Genomic DNA, 18350 nt, shown 5'->3' with positions numbered 1-18350 from the left:
GTTTGATTGTCAAGCGCCACTTTGGTAAATTTCATGTAGATCATCACTCTGCTAAAACATCTTCACCCCACCCCTTCCACATATATATTAAGCACACTTTCCTGTAATGAGAGGGAAAAGACTTTCCTGCTGCTTATGTTCTGTTTTCTGCTTATATTCATTTTGCAGATTCTTTCATTCATCACATACTTAGAAAAAACACAACCAGTCTTTTATCTCTAAGCTTTTATTTTATTTTTTTAAATATTTTTATTTATTTCTAGGAGAGAGAGAGAGAGACAGTGTGAGCAGGGGAGGGTCAGAGAGAGAGGGAGACACAGACTCTGAAACAGGCTCCAGGCTCTGAGCTGGCAGTCAGCACAGAGCCCGACACGGGGCTCGAACCCACGAACCTCGAGATCATGACCTAAGCAAAAGTCGGACGATTAACTGACTAAGCCACCGAGGCGCCCCTTGTGTTTTATCTCTAAGCTTTTACGTGGTCCCTGTGGACTTAAAAGTCTTATTCTTTAACACAAACACATAGTCTTTGCTGCTTGTTGGATGCTGGTAGGATGGAAGAAGAGACAGCAGAGCTCTGGCATGATGTCAGGACACTGGGGGAAAGTTTATTAAGCACTAAAGTGTGATAAGAAAAAAACAAAACAATGAAATCTTTTAGAAAGTACTTATTAAACATTTAGACTCTGCGAACTTGACTTTGATAAATTAGAAAGCCAGAAAAAGTAGAACTAGTTCCCACTGGGTTTCCTTATCCAACTTTTCCTGAATCAGCCAATCATCTTAGTGGCTTCAAATGGCTCTATAAATCCTTCTCTGTAATTACAGTCTCGGGGCGCCTGGGTGGCTCAGTTGGTTAAGCATCCAACTTCAGCTCAGGTCATGATCTCACGGTTCGTGGGTTCAAGCCCCACATCGGGCTCTGTGCGGACAGCTAACTCAGAGCCTGGAGCCTGCTTCGAATTCTGTATCTCCCTCTCTCTCTGACCCTCCCCTGCTCACGCTGTCTCTCTCTCTCTCAGAAATAAATAAAACATTTAAAAAATTTTTAAAAATATACATATAATTACAGTCTCAAGTAAGCATAAACAGAACTTTAGGACAAGTTAGGTTAGAATGTTAGGAAATACAAGGAAGTAGTGACCAAGTGACTAAATATCTCAGAGGAGTAAGAAAAGGGTGTCAACAAAAGGAATTTGTGGGTATAAATATGGAATTCAGACCACTTAGATGTTAACTGCCAAGTGTCTGGCATCATGATAAGTTGCAGGAAAATGCCCCAAAAAGTTTAAGACACGATCCTGTACCCAAGGAGCTTGTCAAGCAAAGATTATACAGTCAATGGGCAGACTTAGGCTGGGCGTGGCAGATTTAAGTAGGGTTTCAATGAGGGAAGAAGTGATTCTAAGATAAAGGAAGGGTATAACAGAGCAACGGTGGTGTGATTGAGAGGTGACTGGATTTGGTTCAAACCAGTCAGCTCATACCAGGAAGGAGAGAAAAGAACTGGAAATTAACATTGTACAAGAGATTGAAACTTTGGTCTTTTGAAGATGTCACCAGTGTATTTGACTAATTAATTCCTAGTTTAAATCTTTTCTGTAGCTGATAGGAAATTCACCAAAATTATGAAAATTTCGTCACCAAACCTGTATGAAAAAGAAAACCTCTGGATTTTTCCCAATAGAGAAATAACAAATAATTAGTTTTAAATCTGAAAGTAGTATAGTCAGTAAAAGTTACCAGAATAAGATACCCAAAGAATTTAAGCATAATGGTGGGCAGGGATGGAAGTGGAGGGAAGCTAAAGTGATTGAATTTCATTACAAAGCTAAATTTCAAAGAGCCCTGATTATCCTATATATGATGATAACATACATTTAGACATATATAATACATTTGCTGTAGTCCTCACAACAATTTTTGAAGAAAGTATTTTACCCTCAGTTTAGAAATATGGTAGAGGAGTGCCCTAGGTGGCTCAGTCAGTTAAGGATCCGACTTTGGCTCGGGTCATGATCTCTTGGTTTGTGAGTTCAAGCTCCGCATCGGAGGCTTGATAGCTTGGAGCCTGGAGCCTGCTTCAGATTCTGTGTCTCCCTCTCTCTCTCTGCCCCTTCCTCTCTCTCTCTCTCTCTCTCTCTCTCTCTCTCTCTCGTAAATAAACATTAACAAAATTTTTTAAAAAATAGAAATATGCTGTAAAGAAAAGGTTAAGTAAATTGCTCAGTGTTGCAACCAAAATAAGCAAAAATCAAAGTTAAATTGGATATGAAGAACACATTTCTACAGAAGTTCTATATAATTAGTGTTTGTAAAAATGTCATTGAGAAGACCTCAGGAAAGCCCAGACTTAGTTAAGGTATTTAAACAGGAGTTCTGTGCTAGAATGTGACCTAGAAAACCATAATTTATGAGTAACACTGGGTTATCTGTTCTGGGTCTCCTGCAAGGGCTTCAGCTCTCTCCAACTCCACTGGGAAGGAGTCACTCACATGGGTGATGGCATGGTTCTGTTCCTCGGAGGTGATGGACGAAAGCCTCCTTCAGGCCCTTGTGTGTGGACCTCTCCACAGAGCATCTCACAGCAGTTTCATCAGAGTGAGCAAGAGGGCAAAAGAGAATATGGGCAAAATGGAAGTCACAGTCTTTAGTAAACTAATCTTAGAAGAAGTGACATCGCTTCACCTTTGTCATATTCTCTTCACTAGAAACAAACTACTAGGTCCAACCCACCTTCAGGGAAGGAGAACCACACAAAGGAGTGAATTACAGAAGGCAGGAATCCTTGGGAACCATCTTAGAAGCTGCCTGCCATAAAACCCTACACTGAGCAGGTCGGACTCGAGATCAGAGTCCTTGGTACCCGCATAGCCTTCCTCTTCTGGCTCACTGGATGGCTCCTCCCTGAAGCTTTCACCTCACACCCTCATAGGACTCTCCTCTAGCCAAACTTACTGGTGCACTTCAGACGGGACTTGTCAATAATTGACTCGCTGGTTGCTACCTTTCCTGGGGCAACAAGTGAACAGACATTTTATCTTGTGAGTGACTTTTGTGTTGGGCACTGCTCTGTCCTGAGGATACAAAAAATGCAAAAAGATACTATGGTGTGAGTAATATGATATAATCAATAAAAACATATACGTTATTGCTTTTATTGTTGTATTTAATAAGGCTGTTATCTCCCTTCCAACAGTGCTCTCCTAAACTGGTTATTAAAAATCATCATGAATGTTTCTTTATAAACAGATGCTCTCCTCAGTTTCTACAGAACATAAATTTATTATTTCTATGCCATTTGTCCTTTCTATGCCAAAGATCCAAGTTGAAATATACCTAAATTTTCCACCAGCCTTTGTTTTGCTTAAGGAAATTGTTATTCTCTACACTCTAATAATTTCTCTAGAAGTAGGTTCTGAACTATCGAAGACAAAAGTAGAAGATATTTCATATCTATGGCCTTCCCTTTTTCCCTTACCAAGGGCTCAGCATTTGCTGGCTTATTCTGCAGTTTAAATAAATGATTGTTTAATCTCCAGCAAAGAATGAAGGAAACATTAGCCAAATGCTTCATTTTGAGAAAGACTGTTCCATATTTTAATCTGGTTAATTTGTGTAGGACATTGTCCTAGACGGGAAGGGGAGAGTATGCTGGGAAGAGCCATCAAGGAAACAAAGTAAAGCCAGAAAGTTGTTTTGGGTAATGGCAGTACTGGTTGTTAAGGAAGGAAGGAGGGGCACAGTAAGGAAATCAGGTCTAATCTAGCCTCAAGTATGACTTTCTGCTCCACCTCTAACAGAAGTGACTCTGTTGCAGCACCTTGGCAAAGCTGACGGCAGTGTAAGTACAAATTCAGCTAGGTTGAAAGATGTGGTTGGGCTGCAAGTGTTATTTTTCATCCTCCTCACCCTCTTAAGCCACTCCCATAATAGCCTTCCAGCTCTGGCATAAAGCTTAGAAACCCTTCTGTTCCTACCCAGCCCAGAATAAGAAGTCTTTATTTTTATGAAGGTCAGCCCTATGGGGCCCAAGCCTTGAGGCTCCCAATCCTGAGGAATTTAAAGGAGGATCTAAAGCAGGAGAGTAGCTTGGGTTCATCCTTGAGACTCTATAGAGCAGTGCCTGGGCCACTCAAGTTCAGAGACATTGCTGTTCATTGAAGCAAATCACCCTGGGCTGAAGTTTACTCTGATATCGTTGGAAAATGCATTTGCTCCTGGAGCTGTGTTGGCTGTGTATTAGTAGGGAAGGCGTAGGAGGAGAGGTGGTTAGAGACCATCTTTATTCAGCATCTGTTCTCTGCCAGACACTCATGTGCATTATACCATTTACCTCTTACAGAACAACTCTAAATTCTTTTAGAGGTGCTGCTCTCCCAGTTTCACAAATGAGGAAACTGAGGTTCAGAGGTGAAGAAGTAATTTGGCATTTATATCCAGATAAGCCTGTAAATCCCATTTCTTCCATCATGTGCCTCTGAGAGAAACCTCTCCTTCTTCCAAGTGGTTGGCAGAGAGTCGACACGGGTGTGAAAGAAGAGAATCAGTAGCAGCAGCCCCCACCAGTAGCTGCATCCAGAGGGCTCTTCTGTACCACTTCCCTGTCTCCGATACACACTTAGGCCATGTTCCCAAAGAGCACATAGGATGTACACCTGGCCTTGACCACTGTCACAAGACCTGAGAAAGAGAAGCTCTCTAGATTTTAAAGGACTAAGTGTTGTCCATATAAAATATGAAGAAGAGACAGCGAGATAGGTTACAGGCTAAAGGGAGCCTGGTACGGAGAGAGCTGTTTATAAGCTCAGTGTGTAGAACAAAGGCTGAGGCAGGACCCAGATGAAGAAAAGCCTTATGAAGCCATGCTAAGAGCCATGGATTTTATCCTGAATGTAATGGAAAGTATTAAAGTGAAAGAGGGGAGAGGGTGTGTGTGTGTGTGTGTGTGTGTGTGTGTGTGTGTGTGTGTGTGTACACATGTGCACGTAGATTTGCATTTTCAATATATCCTTTAGACCCTTTGGTGAGGGAAGGCAAGTCTGCAGGCAGGAATGACTCATGGTTTTTGACATCTCTTTATTGCCTTGTACTGTTATAAAAATATTTTAGACTTAAACTCCTTATGAGCAGAACCCTTTATGTTGTACCCATTCTAGCTCTTACAGGACTTCAGTGCTATGGCCATTGTGAGGGCTAAATATTTATTGAATATATATTGCAAAACCTAAAGTAATCCAGTGTACATAGGACAGATAAGTGAAATAAAATCTTCCATGTGTCTGTTTATGCAGAAGGTAAAGAGAAGGATTATTAATTAATTTGCTGGAGAAACAAAGGTAAAGAGCAATGGGACAGCGTGATCTATGTGTTAGGTTATCTAGACCTCTGTTCAGTGTTTACATTATTATGACTGTATAAATGCAACTCCCTGGCCTTATTACATTGCTAGGATTATTTTCCTTTCTTGTACAAGGATTATTTTCCTTTCTTTGTTTTCGCTTAGGTTAATAATGATCTTGTCTGCTTAGTTTCCTATACACTTCTTACTAATTTATCTCCAACCTCTCTCTTTGTACAAGTCTCTCCTCAGTATGTTCAAACTCCACGTGTTGTAACAGTTTTATAAAACTTCTTGGAAATTCTCTGCTAAGACCTTCTCTTTCCCCCGTCTGATCTCAGCTGCTCTTGGGCCTGCAGCATGGCTCTCTGTGTAGGATTTTTTCACATTATCCTGAAGAGATCCACACCTCTTTCATCTGTCGCAACCTCTGTTTTCTGGGTCTTTTTCTTGTTCATGCCTTCATTTTGGCAGGCACATTCCCTGATAACTTCATAAGAGTGCATGGGAGGCAAACTTTCTGAGACCCTACACATCTAAAACACCTTTGTTGTGCCCTCACCTTCCAATGGCTAGAAATCCAGATTTGATATAATTTTCTCTAGCTTCCAGAAGTACTATTGAAAAGTCCAGTACTATTCCAAGTCTAAATCTTTGGTATGTATCCCTCATATTCCTCTGTGAAAACTCAGAATCTCCTCCTTGTTCCTTAAACTCACAATGATGTAAAAATAATAATTATTATTATTATTTTGTGATACATCTTTACTAAGGGACAGTTTTCACTCATGGGCTGAGTACTTAGTGGGTCCTTTCTTGAACCGAGGTTGCAAATGTGGCCAAGCCCCTGTTTTGTGGGCCAAACATGGCCTGCCACAGTTTTTATAATTCTGTTGGCACACAGCCACACTTACACATTTACGTATTTTCTGTGGCATTACATAGCTAGGTTGAATGATGTGACAGTCTGTGGTCTACAGAGCTTAAAATATCAGTGTTTTGTTGTTTTCTTTTTTTATATATATATAAAGCATGTTTGCTAACCCCCAGTCTAAAAAATTAAGAACTTCAATTTTGGCCAGAAAAAAAATTTGTTTATTTTTAAAATTTTCTCCCTCATGTTTTATATTCTCTCTTTCTGGAATTCTTAACACTTTGATGTTGAACTTCTTGGACAGGAACTCAGATTTTTTTTCTGTCCTCTTTTCAATCCCTTTGTTTTTGTTTGCTCTTTTGTCTGAGAAATTCTCTTTACCTCCCAACCTATCCATGAGTTTTTCGTTTGTGCTATTATAATTTCTTATTTGGGCATAATTTTTTTCTATTTTTTAAATGAACTTTTTATTGTAACGTGCAGATAAAAAAACAAAAAAAAATAACATATAGTTAATAAATTTCTATAAAGCAACCATCCTTAAAACTGCTACACAGGTCTAAAATAGATTTCCAGTAACTCAGAAGCCCCACTTGTGCCCCAATCTAATTATAATCCACTCTGACACATATGTCATGGATTTTGACGCACTGCAATGTTGTCTTTTTGCAGCTCAGATTATCGTATCTTTGGACGGTGAACCTCTTCATGCTGTCCATTGTGACCTTTGTACCCTTTGTTTCCTTGCCATCTAATTTAACACTCCTCTTGTTTATTCCCTGTCCTGAATCTGGAGTCCCCCATTTCTCTAAAAAATTCTGTATTCTTTAGTTGAAACTGGAATTTTAAGCTCCCATTCTGGTTGCTAATAATACTTCTGATTGGTTGTTGTTTCTAGGTTGTCATTCAAAGGAAGGAGCAGATGTATTTTCCTTCCCTTTTATTCATGCTTTTATTATACTTATCTTATCAGAACATATAGTCCTCACATACTGCCTTCTCTCCCTTTGAACCTTCATTTGGTCTTCTTACTAAACTGTACATAACCGCTCAGCTAATACATTAGAGTTTGTATAGTCATTTTGGTTATTGGAAACTCATTCTTCAGAAGCTATCTCAGGATGGGATCATAGGAACAATATTCCTGAGTTCTCACAGGTTAATAATTGTTTGTCTGTGCTCGGTGACCTTGAAAGTCAGTTTTGCTAGTTGTATAATCTTTGGCTTGTATTTTCTTTCTTTGAATGTCTTAAATATTTTACTGTTATCTTTGAGTAAAGCAGTATTGCTGTTGAAACTCTGGTATATTTTTTTCTTTGTAAGTCACTTGTTTTTTGCCTAGCTGCCCCAAAGTTTGTTTTATTTATAGTGTAAATATTTTCCCAGAATATATCTTGTGTTAGTTCTTCTGGGTCAGTATTTTCAGGTATGTGTGGGGTTCTTTCAATGTGTAGTTTGAAGCCTCTTTTTATTTTAGCAATTAGAATTTTTAGTATTTATAGGCCTGTTCCCTGGCTTGGATTTGGATTTCTGTTAGGGACTCCTCTGTTCTGTATGTTGCATCTTCCTTGCCTGATTTTTACTTTATGTGGTTCTTTTGTGTCCTATATAATTTTTTTTATATTTTAACTTATTTTGAAATTTTGAAATGTTTTGTTGAGGTGATTTCATTGTCTCTCTATTATTTTTTATGCCCAAGCTTTTTTATTCTCACTACTCCTCTTTTTTAAAAAGTCATTTCTCATTTCTTAGATATACTATCTTGTTTCTTTCTCTAAGGATAGTATTTTTTAAAGTTTTATTCTACCAGCATAATTTATTTCCTGTTCTCCTTCTTTCATTTATTGCAGGCTTTATCATTTAATTTTTTTTAATTTTTTTTTAATGTTTTATTTCTGAGAGAGAGAGAGAGACAGCATAAGCAGAGGAGGGTCAGAGAGAGGAGATACAGAATCTGAAACAGGCTTCAGGTTCTGAGCTAGTTGTCAGCACAGCCCGACGCAGGGCTCAAACCCACGAACCATGAGATCATGACCTGAGCCGACGTCGGACACTTAACTGACTAAGCCACCCAGGCGCTTGGCCTTTATCATTTTAGAGACTTTCCTCAAATGTATCCTTGGTTCTTGGCTCGTGTCAAAGAGTTGGACAGTAAAAAACTGATTAGAAAATCTGTGTACCATGAGTTAAGTCTTACTGAATTATAGACTGTATCCCACTGTAACTTGGTGGGCCTTTTTTATCATGAAACTCCCAGTGGCAGTGTCTTTTAGTTGATTGTTTTCTTTGGTGCTGGTCAAATTTTTCAGAGAAGTTTCTTCTCTGACCCCCCTGGAGGATATAAGTCTGACTAATAGTGTTCTGGAAGCCATATGAGGAGAAAAACATTGTTACTCTTGGTGTATAAACTTTTGCTTCATAAAGCTGCTTCTAGGTGCTTGGGTGGCTCAGTTGGTTGAGTGTCTGACTTCAGCTCAGGCCATGATTTCACAGTTTATGAGTTTGAGCCCTATATCAGCCTCTGTGCTGACATCGTGGAGCCTGCTTTGGATTCTGTGTGTGTGTGTGTGTGTGTGTGTGTGTGTGTGTGTGTGTGTGTGTCTGCCCCTGCCGTGCTCGCACTCTCTCTCTCTCAAAAATAAACATTTAAAAATATAAAAAACAAAAATACAAAGCTGCTTCTAGTTGTTGATGGTTTTCCCTAGACCAGACCCTCATTTTTACTCTCTCCAGAGAATAACAAAATGCCTGGGTCTCAGAAGAAGAGCCAGTGCTGAGCTATATGGAATAGATTAGAAGAACTGAAAAGTTCTACTTCTTATCATTTTAAACAAATCCCGTTGTTTTTAGGCTCACCTTCAGCCTCACTTCCAGGTGTACCTATTGTTTCAGATTGATGAGCTTTTTATGGGTTCTGCAGTATAAATTTTTTTTTTTTAATTTTTTATAGTTTATTTTTGAAACAGAGACAGAGCATGAGCAGGGGAGGGGCAGAGAGAGAGAGAGGGAGACACAGAATCTGAAACCGGCTCCAGGCTCTGAGTTGCCAGCACAGAACCCGATGTGGGGGACTCGAACCCACAAACCACGAGATCATGACCTGAGCTGAAGTCGGACACTTAACCGACTGAGCCACCCAGATGCTCCCCACAGTATAAATTATTTGAATTAAACTTTCCTGTGTCTGCTAAGTCAGTTATTTGTCTTTCTGCTTTCCACTTTCTAAAATGCTGTTGTTATGTCTCTTCTCTCATTCTTTTTGTCTTAAAGGGGTGTGTGTGTGTGTGTGTGTGTGTGTGTGTGTGTGTAGCCCTGTACTATGTTCAGTGGTATTTAAGGACAGAACAGAACTAATGCACACTTTCAGTTCACCAAAAGATCCCTTGACCTATTTGTACAGAAAACCTCAGGGAAGTCCCTCTCAGGTCTATTGCTGAGTCTGTTGAGCAAACAATACAGTGTTTTTCTAATGACATATTTTTGTTTGCTTGTTTTAAGGGATACTCCTGATGCTAATCTGAAAGGTCACAAATTGTGTTTTATTTTCTTCCCTTATGCCAAGCTTCAGCTGTGTTTAGCTCAGTCCCTTTCTGTAGCTTTGCAGGCCCATGAGTAAAGTGTATTTCATTTATCATTCATGAACAGGGAGGAGCAGTTGAAATGTCCTATTGAAATGTTCTGTGTTAAGATATGATAAGCCCTAGAATGACCACTAAGGAAATAAAAAAAATACAGTGAAACATCATAAAGGAAATTAAAAGGCTGCATCAGTAGTAAAGTAGTAAAGCAGGAACAGGAAAAAAAAAAAAAAGACCTGAGGCACACAGAAAACAAAAGTTAAATTGGAGAACATAATCCAACTATATCAATAATAAATGTGAATGGATTAAGCCGTCCAAATGGCAGAGATGATCAGACTAGATTAAAAAAAATATGCAGCTTTATGCTGGACAAATAGAATAGAGAATAGAAAAATAGAGAAAAGTTGGGTTTTTTTTTAAATATTAACAAAACTGACAAAACTTAGGTAGACCAAGAAAAAGAGGAAGACTCAAATTACTAGAATCAGAAATGAAAGGGAGTAGTACTACCGACCTTACAGAAATAAAAATGATTATAAAAGCATCCCATCAGCATGCCTGCATGGCTCAGTTGGTTAAGCCTCAGACTCTTGGTTTCCAGTCAGATCATGATCTCACAGTTCTTGAGTTCAAGCACCACATTGGGCTCTGTGCTGATGGTTCAGAGCCTGCTTGGGATTCTCTCTCTCAGCCCCTCCCCAACTCACTCTCTCTGTCTCTCTCTCAAAAAATAAACTTTATAACAAAAGAATCCTATAGGCAGTTATTTGCCTGTAATTTAGAATAACTCAGATAAAGTGGACAAATTACTTGAAAGGAATCCGCAATAACATAGTTGGTGTTGTGATGCATTAACAGGCTGCTGCCTTCTCCGCTCAAGGACGCAGTGGAAGTATCAACCTGGAGAAGATGCTATACAATGCAAGAGGTGAACTCTGCCCTTAGCAAAATCCAGCTGGTGGGATATTCTCAGAAAATTGTGAGTGTTAATATGATTTTAAGTGATGCATGAATGCTTTTGATTCATCCTTCTGCTGTTTGGGAGGATCTTCTCATTCCCTTTCTTCAGCCATTCAGTCACTGAGAGTCCTGTACTAGTACAAGGTGAAAAGACAGAGCAATTGTCATTATCCTCCATCCTCCAGGCTGATATTGGTGTTCTTTCCTAACCCTCGCATTCTCCATCATTAGCTAGCATTCTACTGACCAGCATGTAATGAATCAGGAGAAAGACATCTCATCCTATACATTTGAAAACAGTGGGTACAACTTTATAGATTCTGGAGAAGTGAAGTAGGAATCCAAGAGCATAAAATGGATCAAGAAGCAATTTGTTGGCAGGTATAACTTTTGAGCCCTGACCTGATAGTAAGGGTTCCCATTTTTGTTAACTTGTGCCAAGAGCCACTCAGGGTAGAACAACCAAGAGATTAATGCCTAACCTAAAAAAAGAAAAAGAAAACCCAAGTATTTGTCTCTTTGGTCTTGCTGGTAATCTGTTGCCTCCATCTTTTCATGAGTGAGGCTGAGTGTCTGGTACATGTGGATATGCTGAAACAGAGCGGGCAAAGGATTGCTTTCTGGGTCTACCATCTGGTTTCCATTGAGTTTTTTGCTATATACTTTCTGTTTTACTTTAAAATTTCTCTATCTAAGTAGAGAAGGGTATTTCTCGGTCCGCCCACCAACCCCCAGCCAAAGACTTATCTGATATGACTGCACTGCTGTGAAAGCTCATCATGCATTACTGTGGTTCTTTTCTAGGAGCTTTTCGGTGCAGTTCAGGTGACTCCGCTAAGCTCAGGCTATGCCCTTGGAAGCTCCAACTGGATTATCCAGTCCCATTATGAGAAAGTGTCTTATGTCTCTGGATCCTCCTTACTTACCACACATCCCCAGGTAATTCTGATTCTCTTTTAACAATTCAGTGTTTTGGTTATTGAACCCAAATTCATAATGTATCCAGAGCATCATCAGTTGTTTTTAAATCTTCTTAATTTTGGTTTCTACATGTGTCCTATTTTTAAAAAATATTTCTGTTGTTATATTGGTAAGAATGCTTAACATGAGAGACACCTGGATGGCTCGGTCGGTTAAGCATCCAACTTTGGCTCAGGTCATGATCTCACGGTTCGTGAGTTCGAGCCCCACATCGGGCTTGTGCTGACAGCCAGCTCAGAGCCTGGAGCCTGCTTCGGATTCTGTGTCTCCCTCTCTCTATCCCTCCCCCACTAGCACTCTATGTCTCTTTTTCTCTCTCTCTCTCTCTCTAAGTAAATACACATTAAAAATTTTTTTTAAGAATTTATAACATGAGATTTGCCCTCTAAATAATTTTTGTACTATACATTATTGTTGACTTTCGGTACAGTGTTGTACAGCAGATCTCTAGAGCTTACCTTGCTTAACTGAAACCTTATGTTCTGTAGATGCTCTTCCTGAAAGTTAGATTTCCCATGTCCCAGTGTTTAGGGTTGCAGGTTCCTCTGTAAGATCCTGCTGCCTTTGGATTCATCTCTAGGATTCTGAGATTTCCCACCACTTTCAGTAACCATAGCCTGATGTAGAACAGAAATGGTCACCCATTTTACTCAACAGATGTTAATTATTTCTCTACTTAGAGTCTACTACATATGTGTCAAGCACTCATCTAGGTGTTAGAGAGTCCATGGTGACCCACAGGCAAAGTCCCAGCTCATGAGTCTGTTCAGAAAAGCAGGGCGAGCCATTGTGATTGCAGCATGCTGAGTCTGGTCAGAAGGGATGTCCATGCAATGAGCAGAGCCAGTATAGAGGGAAGCTAGTTGAAGATTCTAGGCTGTTCATTCATTAAGTCATATTTGGCAAGAAGCTAAGTACATAACCATTGTTATAAATGTATTGTTTGTTCCTCTTCAGGTATTTGTAATGAATTTTTTGTTCATTACGTAAATCCTGATTCTTTCCATGTTTGTAAAGGAGGGGCAGAGAAGATCAGATAATTAGCTGATGGATGGATATATAGATAGATAACTGTTGTAGGTCTAAACAATAGGATGCTTCTGATCTGCCACTATGTATTGGGTTTTTTTTTTTAATACCTTCTTTTATAATCAAATTTCATCTCAAGGTCTAAAGGGGACAAGTTGCTTTTTTTCCCTATAGCTAGCAGAATTCTGGGCCTTTCCCGCTTATTGAAATCAAAAGCCCATCAAGGCCATCTTAATCTGCTTCATTGAATCAAAATACTTTATTGGCAGCTTCTATCATTTTTGATATATTCTTCCATAAAAGACAGAAAGATTATTTGGCTGCCAACCCTTCTGATTTGTCCTACTTAGATCAAAACCTTTACTACTGATGTAATTTCCAGTAAATTATTCTTCCAAGGTTCGTAAATTTAAAGGGAAAATAAGGTCTTGAAAGTAATGGGCAACATACCTAAGTAATTTTAATTTCTAGCTAGGACCAGTGTAGTACATAAAAAGGATAATGAATTCGATTTCCTTTTATCCAGATAATCATATTATTTATTTATTTATTTATTTATTTATTTAGAGAGCATAAGCAGAGAAGAGGGGTAGAGAGAGAGAGAGAGAGAGACAACCCTGGGATCATGATCTGAGCCAAAACCAAGAGTCAGATACTCAACTGACTGAGCTACCCAGGCACCCCAATGATTATTCGATTCTGTATTGAATTAGCAAGGATAAGAAAAGTTTAGGTTTGAAAAAACTTAAAAGTCAGCTTTCAAGGTCAGCAAACCATGGCCCATGGACCAAATTTGACCTGCTACCTGTTTTGTCTTTTAATTTTTTTCTTTTTTATATTTATTTTTGAGAGACAGAGTGTGAGCAGGGGAGGGGCAGAGAGAGAAGGAGACACAGAATCTGAAGCAGGCTCTAGGCTCTGACCAAGCATTCAGCACAGAGCCCGACATGGGGCTCAAACCCACGAACCGTGAGATCATGGACCTGAGTTGAAGTCGGACACTTAACCGACTGAGCCACCCAGGCACCCCATCTACCTGTTTTTGTAAAAAATGCCTTGTTGCAGTACAACCACATCCATTGGGTTATGGATGGTTTATGGCTGCTTGCACATTCTAGCAGCAAAGTTCTGCTTTAAAGTTAGACTTTACAGGAAAGGCCAGCCACTGGTCTACTTGAGTGGAAGCTCCCTAGGTGGGAAGAATAGGCTGCTATAGTGATCTAATAAGCATAGCGAAGTGAGGCTTTGGATTAAGCCTGAAGTGGTAAGAATGGAGTGACAAAGAAAACGTTGGCAGGTCTTTAATTCAACAAATTCGTATCGAATGCTTGCTATCTTCAAGGAAGGAAAAATATAGGCCAGAGATTTCATACCAAGATGACATTGAGAATGGTAATGATGACACTTACCTAGTTGACAAGGAGAAGCTGGCAGAGGGGGTTCTGGTTTTAGAAAGGAGTAGTGGGTATGATGCATAGCAATTTGAGTGAACGCTGGGGACAGATCAGATTTTTAAAGTATGTAACTGAGCTAAAGGAGAAAGACTGAGCTGTGAGGGACATTTACCAATAGAACGTGCAAGGAAGAAAAATAATCTTGAATAAGAATGGAGAGTTAGAGGAGAATTGCGGCACACAAAAGTACAGCATCCCAAAGGGCAGAAGAGAACCAGCTTTTACTGAGCGGAATGTCTCAGTAGTAATTTTCCTATTCATCTGATACTCAACAACATACTGAATTCTTACATTCTAGTATTTATCTACTTATGATAATATTATCTGCAAAGAAGTAACAATTTTTTCACTTTTCTTCCAGTCTTTTATTTCATTTTCCTGTCTAACAATTACATACCCTAGTCCCATGTAAACAGAAGTGATGACAGTGGCAGCCTTGTCTTATGTCAGATTTTTTTTTTAATGTTTTATTTATTTCTAGGAGAGAGAGAGAGAGCGTGAGCAAGGGAGGGTCAGAGAGAGGGAGACACAGACTGAAACAGGCTCCAGTCTCTGAGCTGGCAGTCAGCACAGAGCCCGACGCGGGGCTCGAACCCATGAACCACGAGATCATGACCCAAGCGAAAGTTGGACGCTTAACCAACTGAGCCACCCGGCGCCCCTCTTATATCAGATTTTAAACGGAATGCTTTTGTAGCTTCTTCATTAAATAGGATGACTTGCTACTGGTTTTTATCTATCAAGTTAGGGCGTTTCTCTTCTATTCCTAATTTTCTGATTTTTAAAATTCAGATATAGTTATTGTACCTTATCAAGTGCTTCTTCTGAGTCTGTGAGATGATCATGTGATTTCTTTCCTTTATAACAGTAATACAGTGAATTGTCATATTACCTTTCCTCACATTTTGGGGTGTTTTTTTTTTTTTTAAGTTTACTTATTTTGAGAGAGAGAACATGAGTGGGGCAGAGAGAGAGAATGCCAGGCAGGCTCTGTACTGTCAGCACAGAGCCCAACAAGGGGCTTGCACCCACAAACTGAGATCATGACCTGAGCTGAAATCAAGAGTCAGACACTTAACTGACTGAGCCACCCAGGCACCCAGCTTTTCTCACATTTAACCATCCTTTAGTCTTTTGATAAATCTTATTTGATCACAACTTTTTCTTTTTTAAATATACTCCTGGAATATAAGTTGGTCAGTATTTTATTGAAAAGTGTGCAGGTATATCTCATCATTATGCTTTGCTTTATTGCATTTCTTACATACTGCCTTCTTCACAGATTGAAGGCTTTTGGCAACCCTGCATTGAACAAGGCATCAACACTTTCCAGCAGCATTTGCTCACTTTGTGTCTCTGGGTCACATTTGGTAATTCCCACAACATTTCAAATTTTTTCATTATTATTACGTTTGTTATGGTGATCTGTGATCAGTGATTTCAACTTGCCAAAAGCTCAGATGGTGGTTAGCATTTTTTAGCAGCTGTTTTTTAATGAAGTGTGTAGGGTTTTTTCTTTAGACATAATTCTATTGCATACTTAGTAGACTATTGTGTAGTATAAATGTAACTTTTATATGCACTGGAAAACCAAAAATTCGTTTGACTCTATTTATTGCGACACTCAGTTTATTGCAGTGTTCTGAGCCTCAACCTGTGATATCTCCAAGTTATGCCTGTAACCTGTATTCATAAGTGAAAAATGGACCCATGCATTATTTTCTCGTCCTGTCTTCATTTGTTTGACATCAAGACACATTTAGTCCCATGAGATGATTTGGGTACCTTCCACTCTTTTTCTTTTTCTTTTTCAAAAAAAATTTTTAATGCTTATTTATTTTTGAGAGAGAGAGAGAGAGGGCATGAGCAGGGGAGGGGCAGAGATGGGGAGACACAGAATCCGAAGCAGGTTCCAGGCTCTGAGCTGTCAGCACGTAGCCCAACGCAGGGCTGGAACTCATGAAATGTGAGATCAAGACCTGAGCCAAAGTCAGGTGCTCAACTGACTGAGCCACCCAGAAGCCCCAATTTCACTCTTTTTCTAATACACAAGATAGGTATTCTCTTCTTTTGAAAGTCAGTTCCCCATAAAACTATCCAGGCCTGGGCTTATCATTTTAACTTTTTCATGGCTGTTGAACTATATTCTCGGGGTCAAAGTTGCACCAGCATGTCAGAGATTTGTCCATTTTGCCTAGGTTTTCAAAATCCTATGCATGGGAGTTGTTTATTACCTGTTTAAACTTTATTGTGTAATTCTATTTTCAGTCTAAATTTTATTTTTTACACTTCTTTTTCTTGATCAGATTTGCCAGAGGTTTGTCTTCATTCGTGATTTTCTTCAAAGTATAAATTTTTGCTTTTAATTGTTTTTGTTGTATTTTCATTCTCTATTCTGCCCTCCATTATTTCCTTCCTTCCATGTTTGGATTTACTCTTGCTTTCCTTTTAGTACTTACCTCGTTCATTTCCATCCTTCTGTGCTTTCCAATAAGTGTACTTAAAGCTATGTTTCTCTCTTAGTATCATTTAATTCCACTAAATTGTTGATATATAGTTCTCTGTCATTCATCTCTTGGTATATCATAATTTCCTTCATAATGTTCATAATTTCAGTAGCTGAAGGTTGTTTTATAGTGCTTGTATTTCTGCTCCATCCAATTTGCTTAGACATAGGATTAGACAAGAGACTTTTTCAAGTCATGCTTAAGTTTCTGGGTTTGGGTTTGTTTGTTTTTTTTTGGGTTTTGGGTTTTTTTTGCATTATGATAAGAATATACTAATTCACTGAAGTATTACTTTGAAACACAGTCCATTTTTGTAAGTGTTCTTTGTATGTTGTAAAAGACTGTATTTACCATTGAATGAAAACTTTTCTATATGTATTTATTCACTTGAGCTTATTGTGTTACTCTGATCTTTCATATCTTTGCTTAGCTCCCAGTTTCTGAAAAGAATATGTTATTTGTTGATTTTTCTACTTCTCCCTATATTTTCACCAGTTATTGATTTTTATATTTTTAAACAATATAATCAGAGGTATATATGTGCATGATCATTATGTTTTATTGAGCAATATTCCTTTTATCAGGAAGCTGAGTTTTTTCTCTATTAAAGCTGCATTAAAAGCCACAAGACCATTTTCCCTCTCCATATTTGCCTGATATTATTGTCCATCTGTTTCTTTTCATTCCATCTGTATCCTTTTCTAGTGAGTCCCTTGTAGACATAGTAAAGGTTTGTTTGTTTCTTTCTTTTTTAATCGAGAGTCTTTGGAATGGTGAAACTATTCATATTTACTGTAATTACTTTTGTATCAAGGGCATTTTTTGCTATTTTATTTCATGTTTTTTTAGTTTACTTCATTCTTTTCCCTATCCTTTGTTTCCTTTTAGATGACTAAATTTCTTTCTGTAAGTTTGAACACATGTATTTTATTATTATTATTCTGGGTTGTTCCTTCATTTATTTTTCCTTTGAGTTTCCTAAGCTTATCGATATCTTTGTCTTTCCCTCTAGAGCCACACCTTCCTCTTGTGTTTCCCATCTTTTTCCTCTTCCTTCTCCCCCGACCATGTTCATAATGTCTGGAATTTTAGTTCTGGGGTATCTACGATATACAGCAAGTGTTGAATATATCGCTTATTTAGACAGTGAACTTTACTGAGTTTGGTTTTTTTTTTTCAACCTACCTTCTCTTGTATCTCATAATCCTTCTAGATTTACTTTTCTTCCAGGAGTGCTTGAGGCATGTTCCCCAAGAGGGTCTTTAAATGGTAAACCTTACAAGGCTTTGAAGTACTAAGAATAGTTATAATTTTTTCTCACATTTAAATGATAGCTTGGATAGATATAAAATTCAAGGAAAAGAACTTTGAAACTATGAAGCTTTGAAAATCTTTCTTCATTTTCTACTTGTATCCTTGTTGCACATAAAGAACTACAAAGCTCTCTAGATTTGTGTTCCTTTATGGAATTTGCTTTTAGAATTTCCACTTTATCTTTTTTTTTTTAATGTTTTATTTATTTCTGAGAGAGAGAGAGAGAGGGACACAGCATGAGCAGGGGAGGGTCAGAGAGAGAGGAAGATACAGAATCCAAAGCAGGCTCCAGGCTCTGAGCTGTCAGCA

At 38.6% G+C, this 18350-nt stretch overlaps 1 protein-coding gene across 2 annotated transcripts in view; it reads left to right on the top strand.

Moving 5' to 3' along the window:
* INTS9 (integrator complex subunit 9) overlaps positions 1-18350 on the top strand; it is a 110241-nt gene that overhangs the window by 57190 nt on the left and 34701 nt on the right. For both annotated transcript variants that reach the window (XM_077769692.1, XM_077769693.1), the window contains exons 7-8: positions 10655-10775; positions 11561-11695. In XM_077769692.1, coding sequence (XP_077625818.1) covers positions 10655-10775; positions 11561-11695 — 256 coding nt within the window. The remainder of the gene's footprint in view (positions 1-10654; positions 10776-11560; positions 11696-18350) is intronic.

The sequence above is a fragment of the Crocuta crocuta genome, unplaced genomic scaffold (genome assembly GCF_008692635.1).
Source record: "Crocuta crocuta isolate KB4526 unplaced genomic scaffold, BGI_CrCroc_1.0 scaffold551, whole genome shotgun sequence".
NCBI lineage: Eukaryota > Metazoa > Chordata > Mammalia > Carnivora > Hyaenidae > Crocuta > Crocuta crocuta.
The sequence above is the reverse complement of the archived record's forward strand: the minus strand, read 5'-3'. Positions and strand labels throughout refer to the sequence as shown.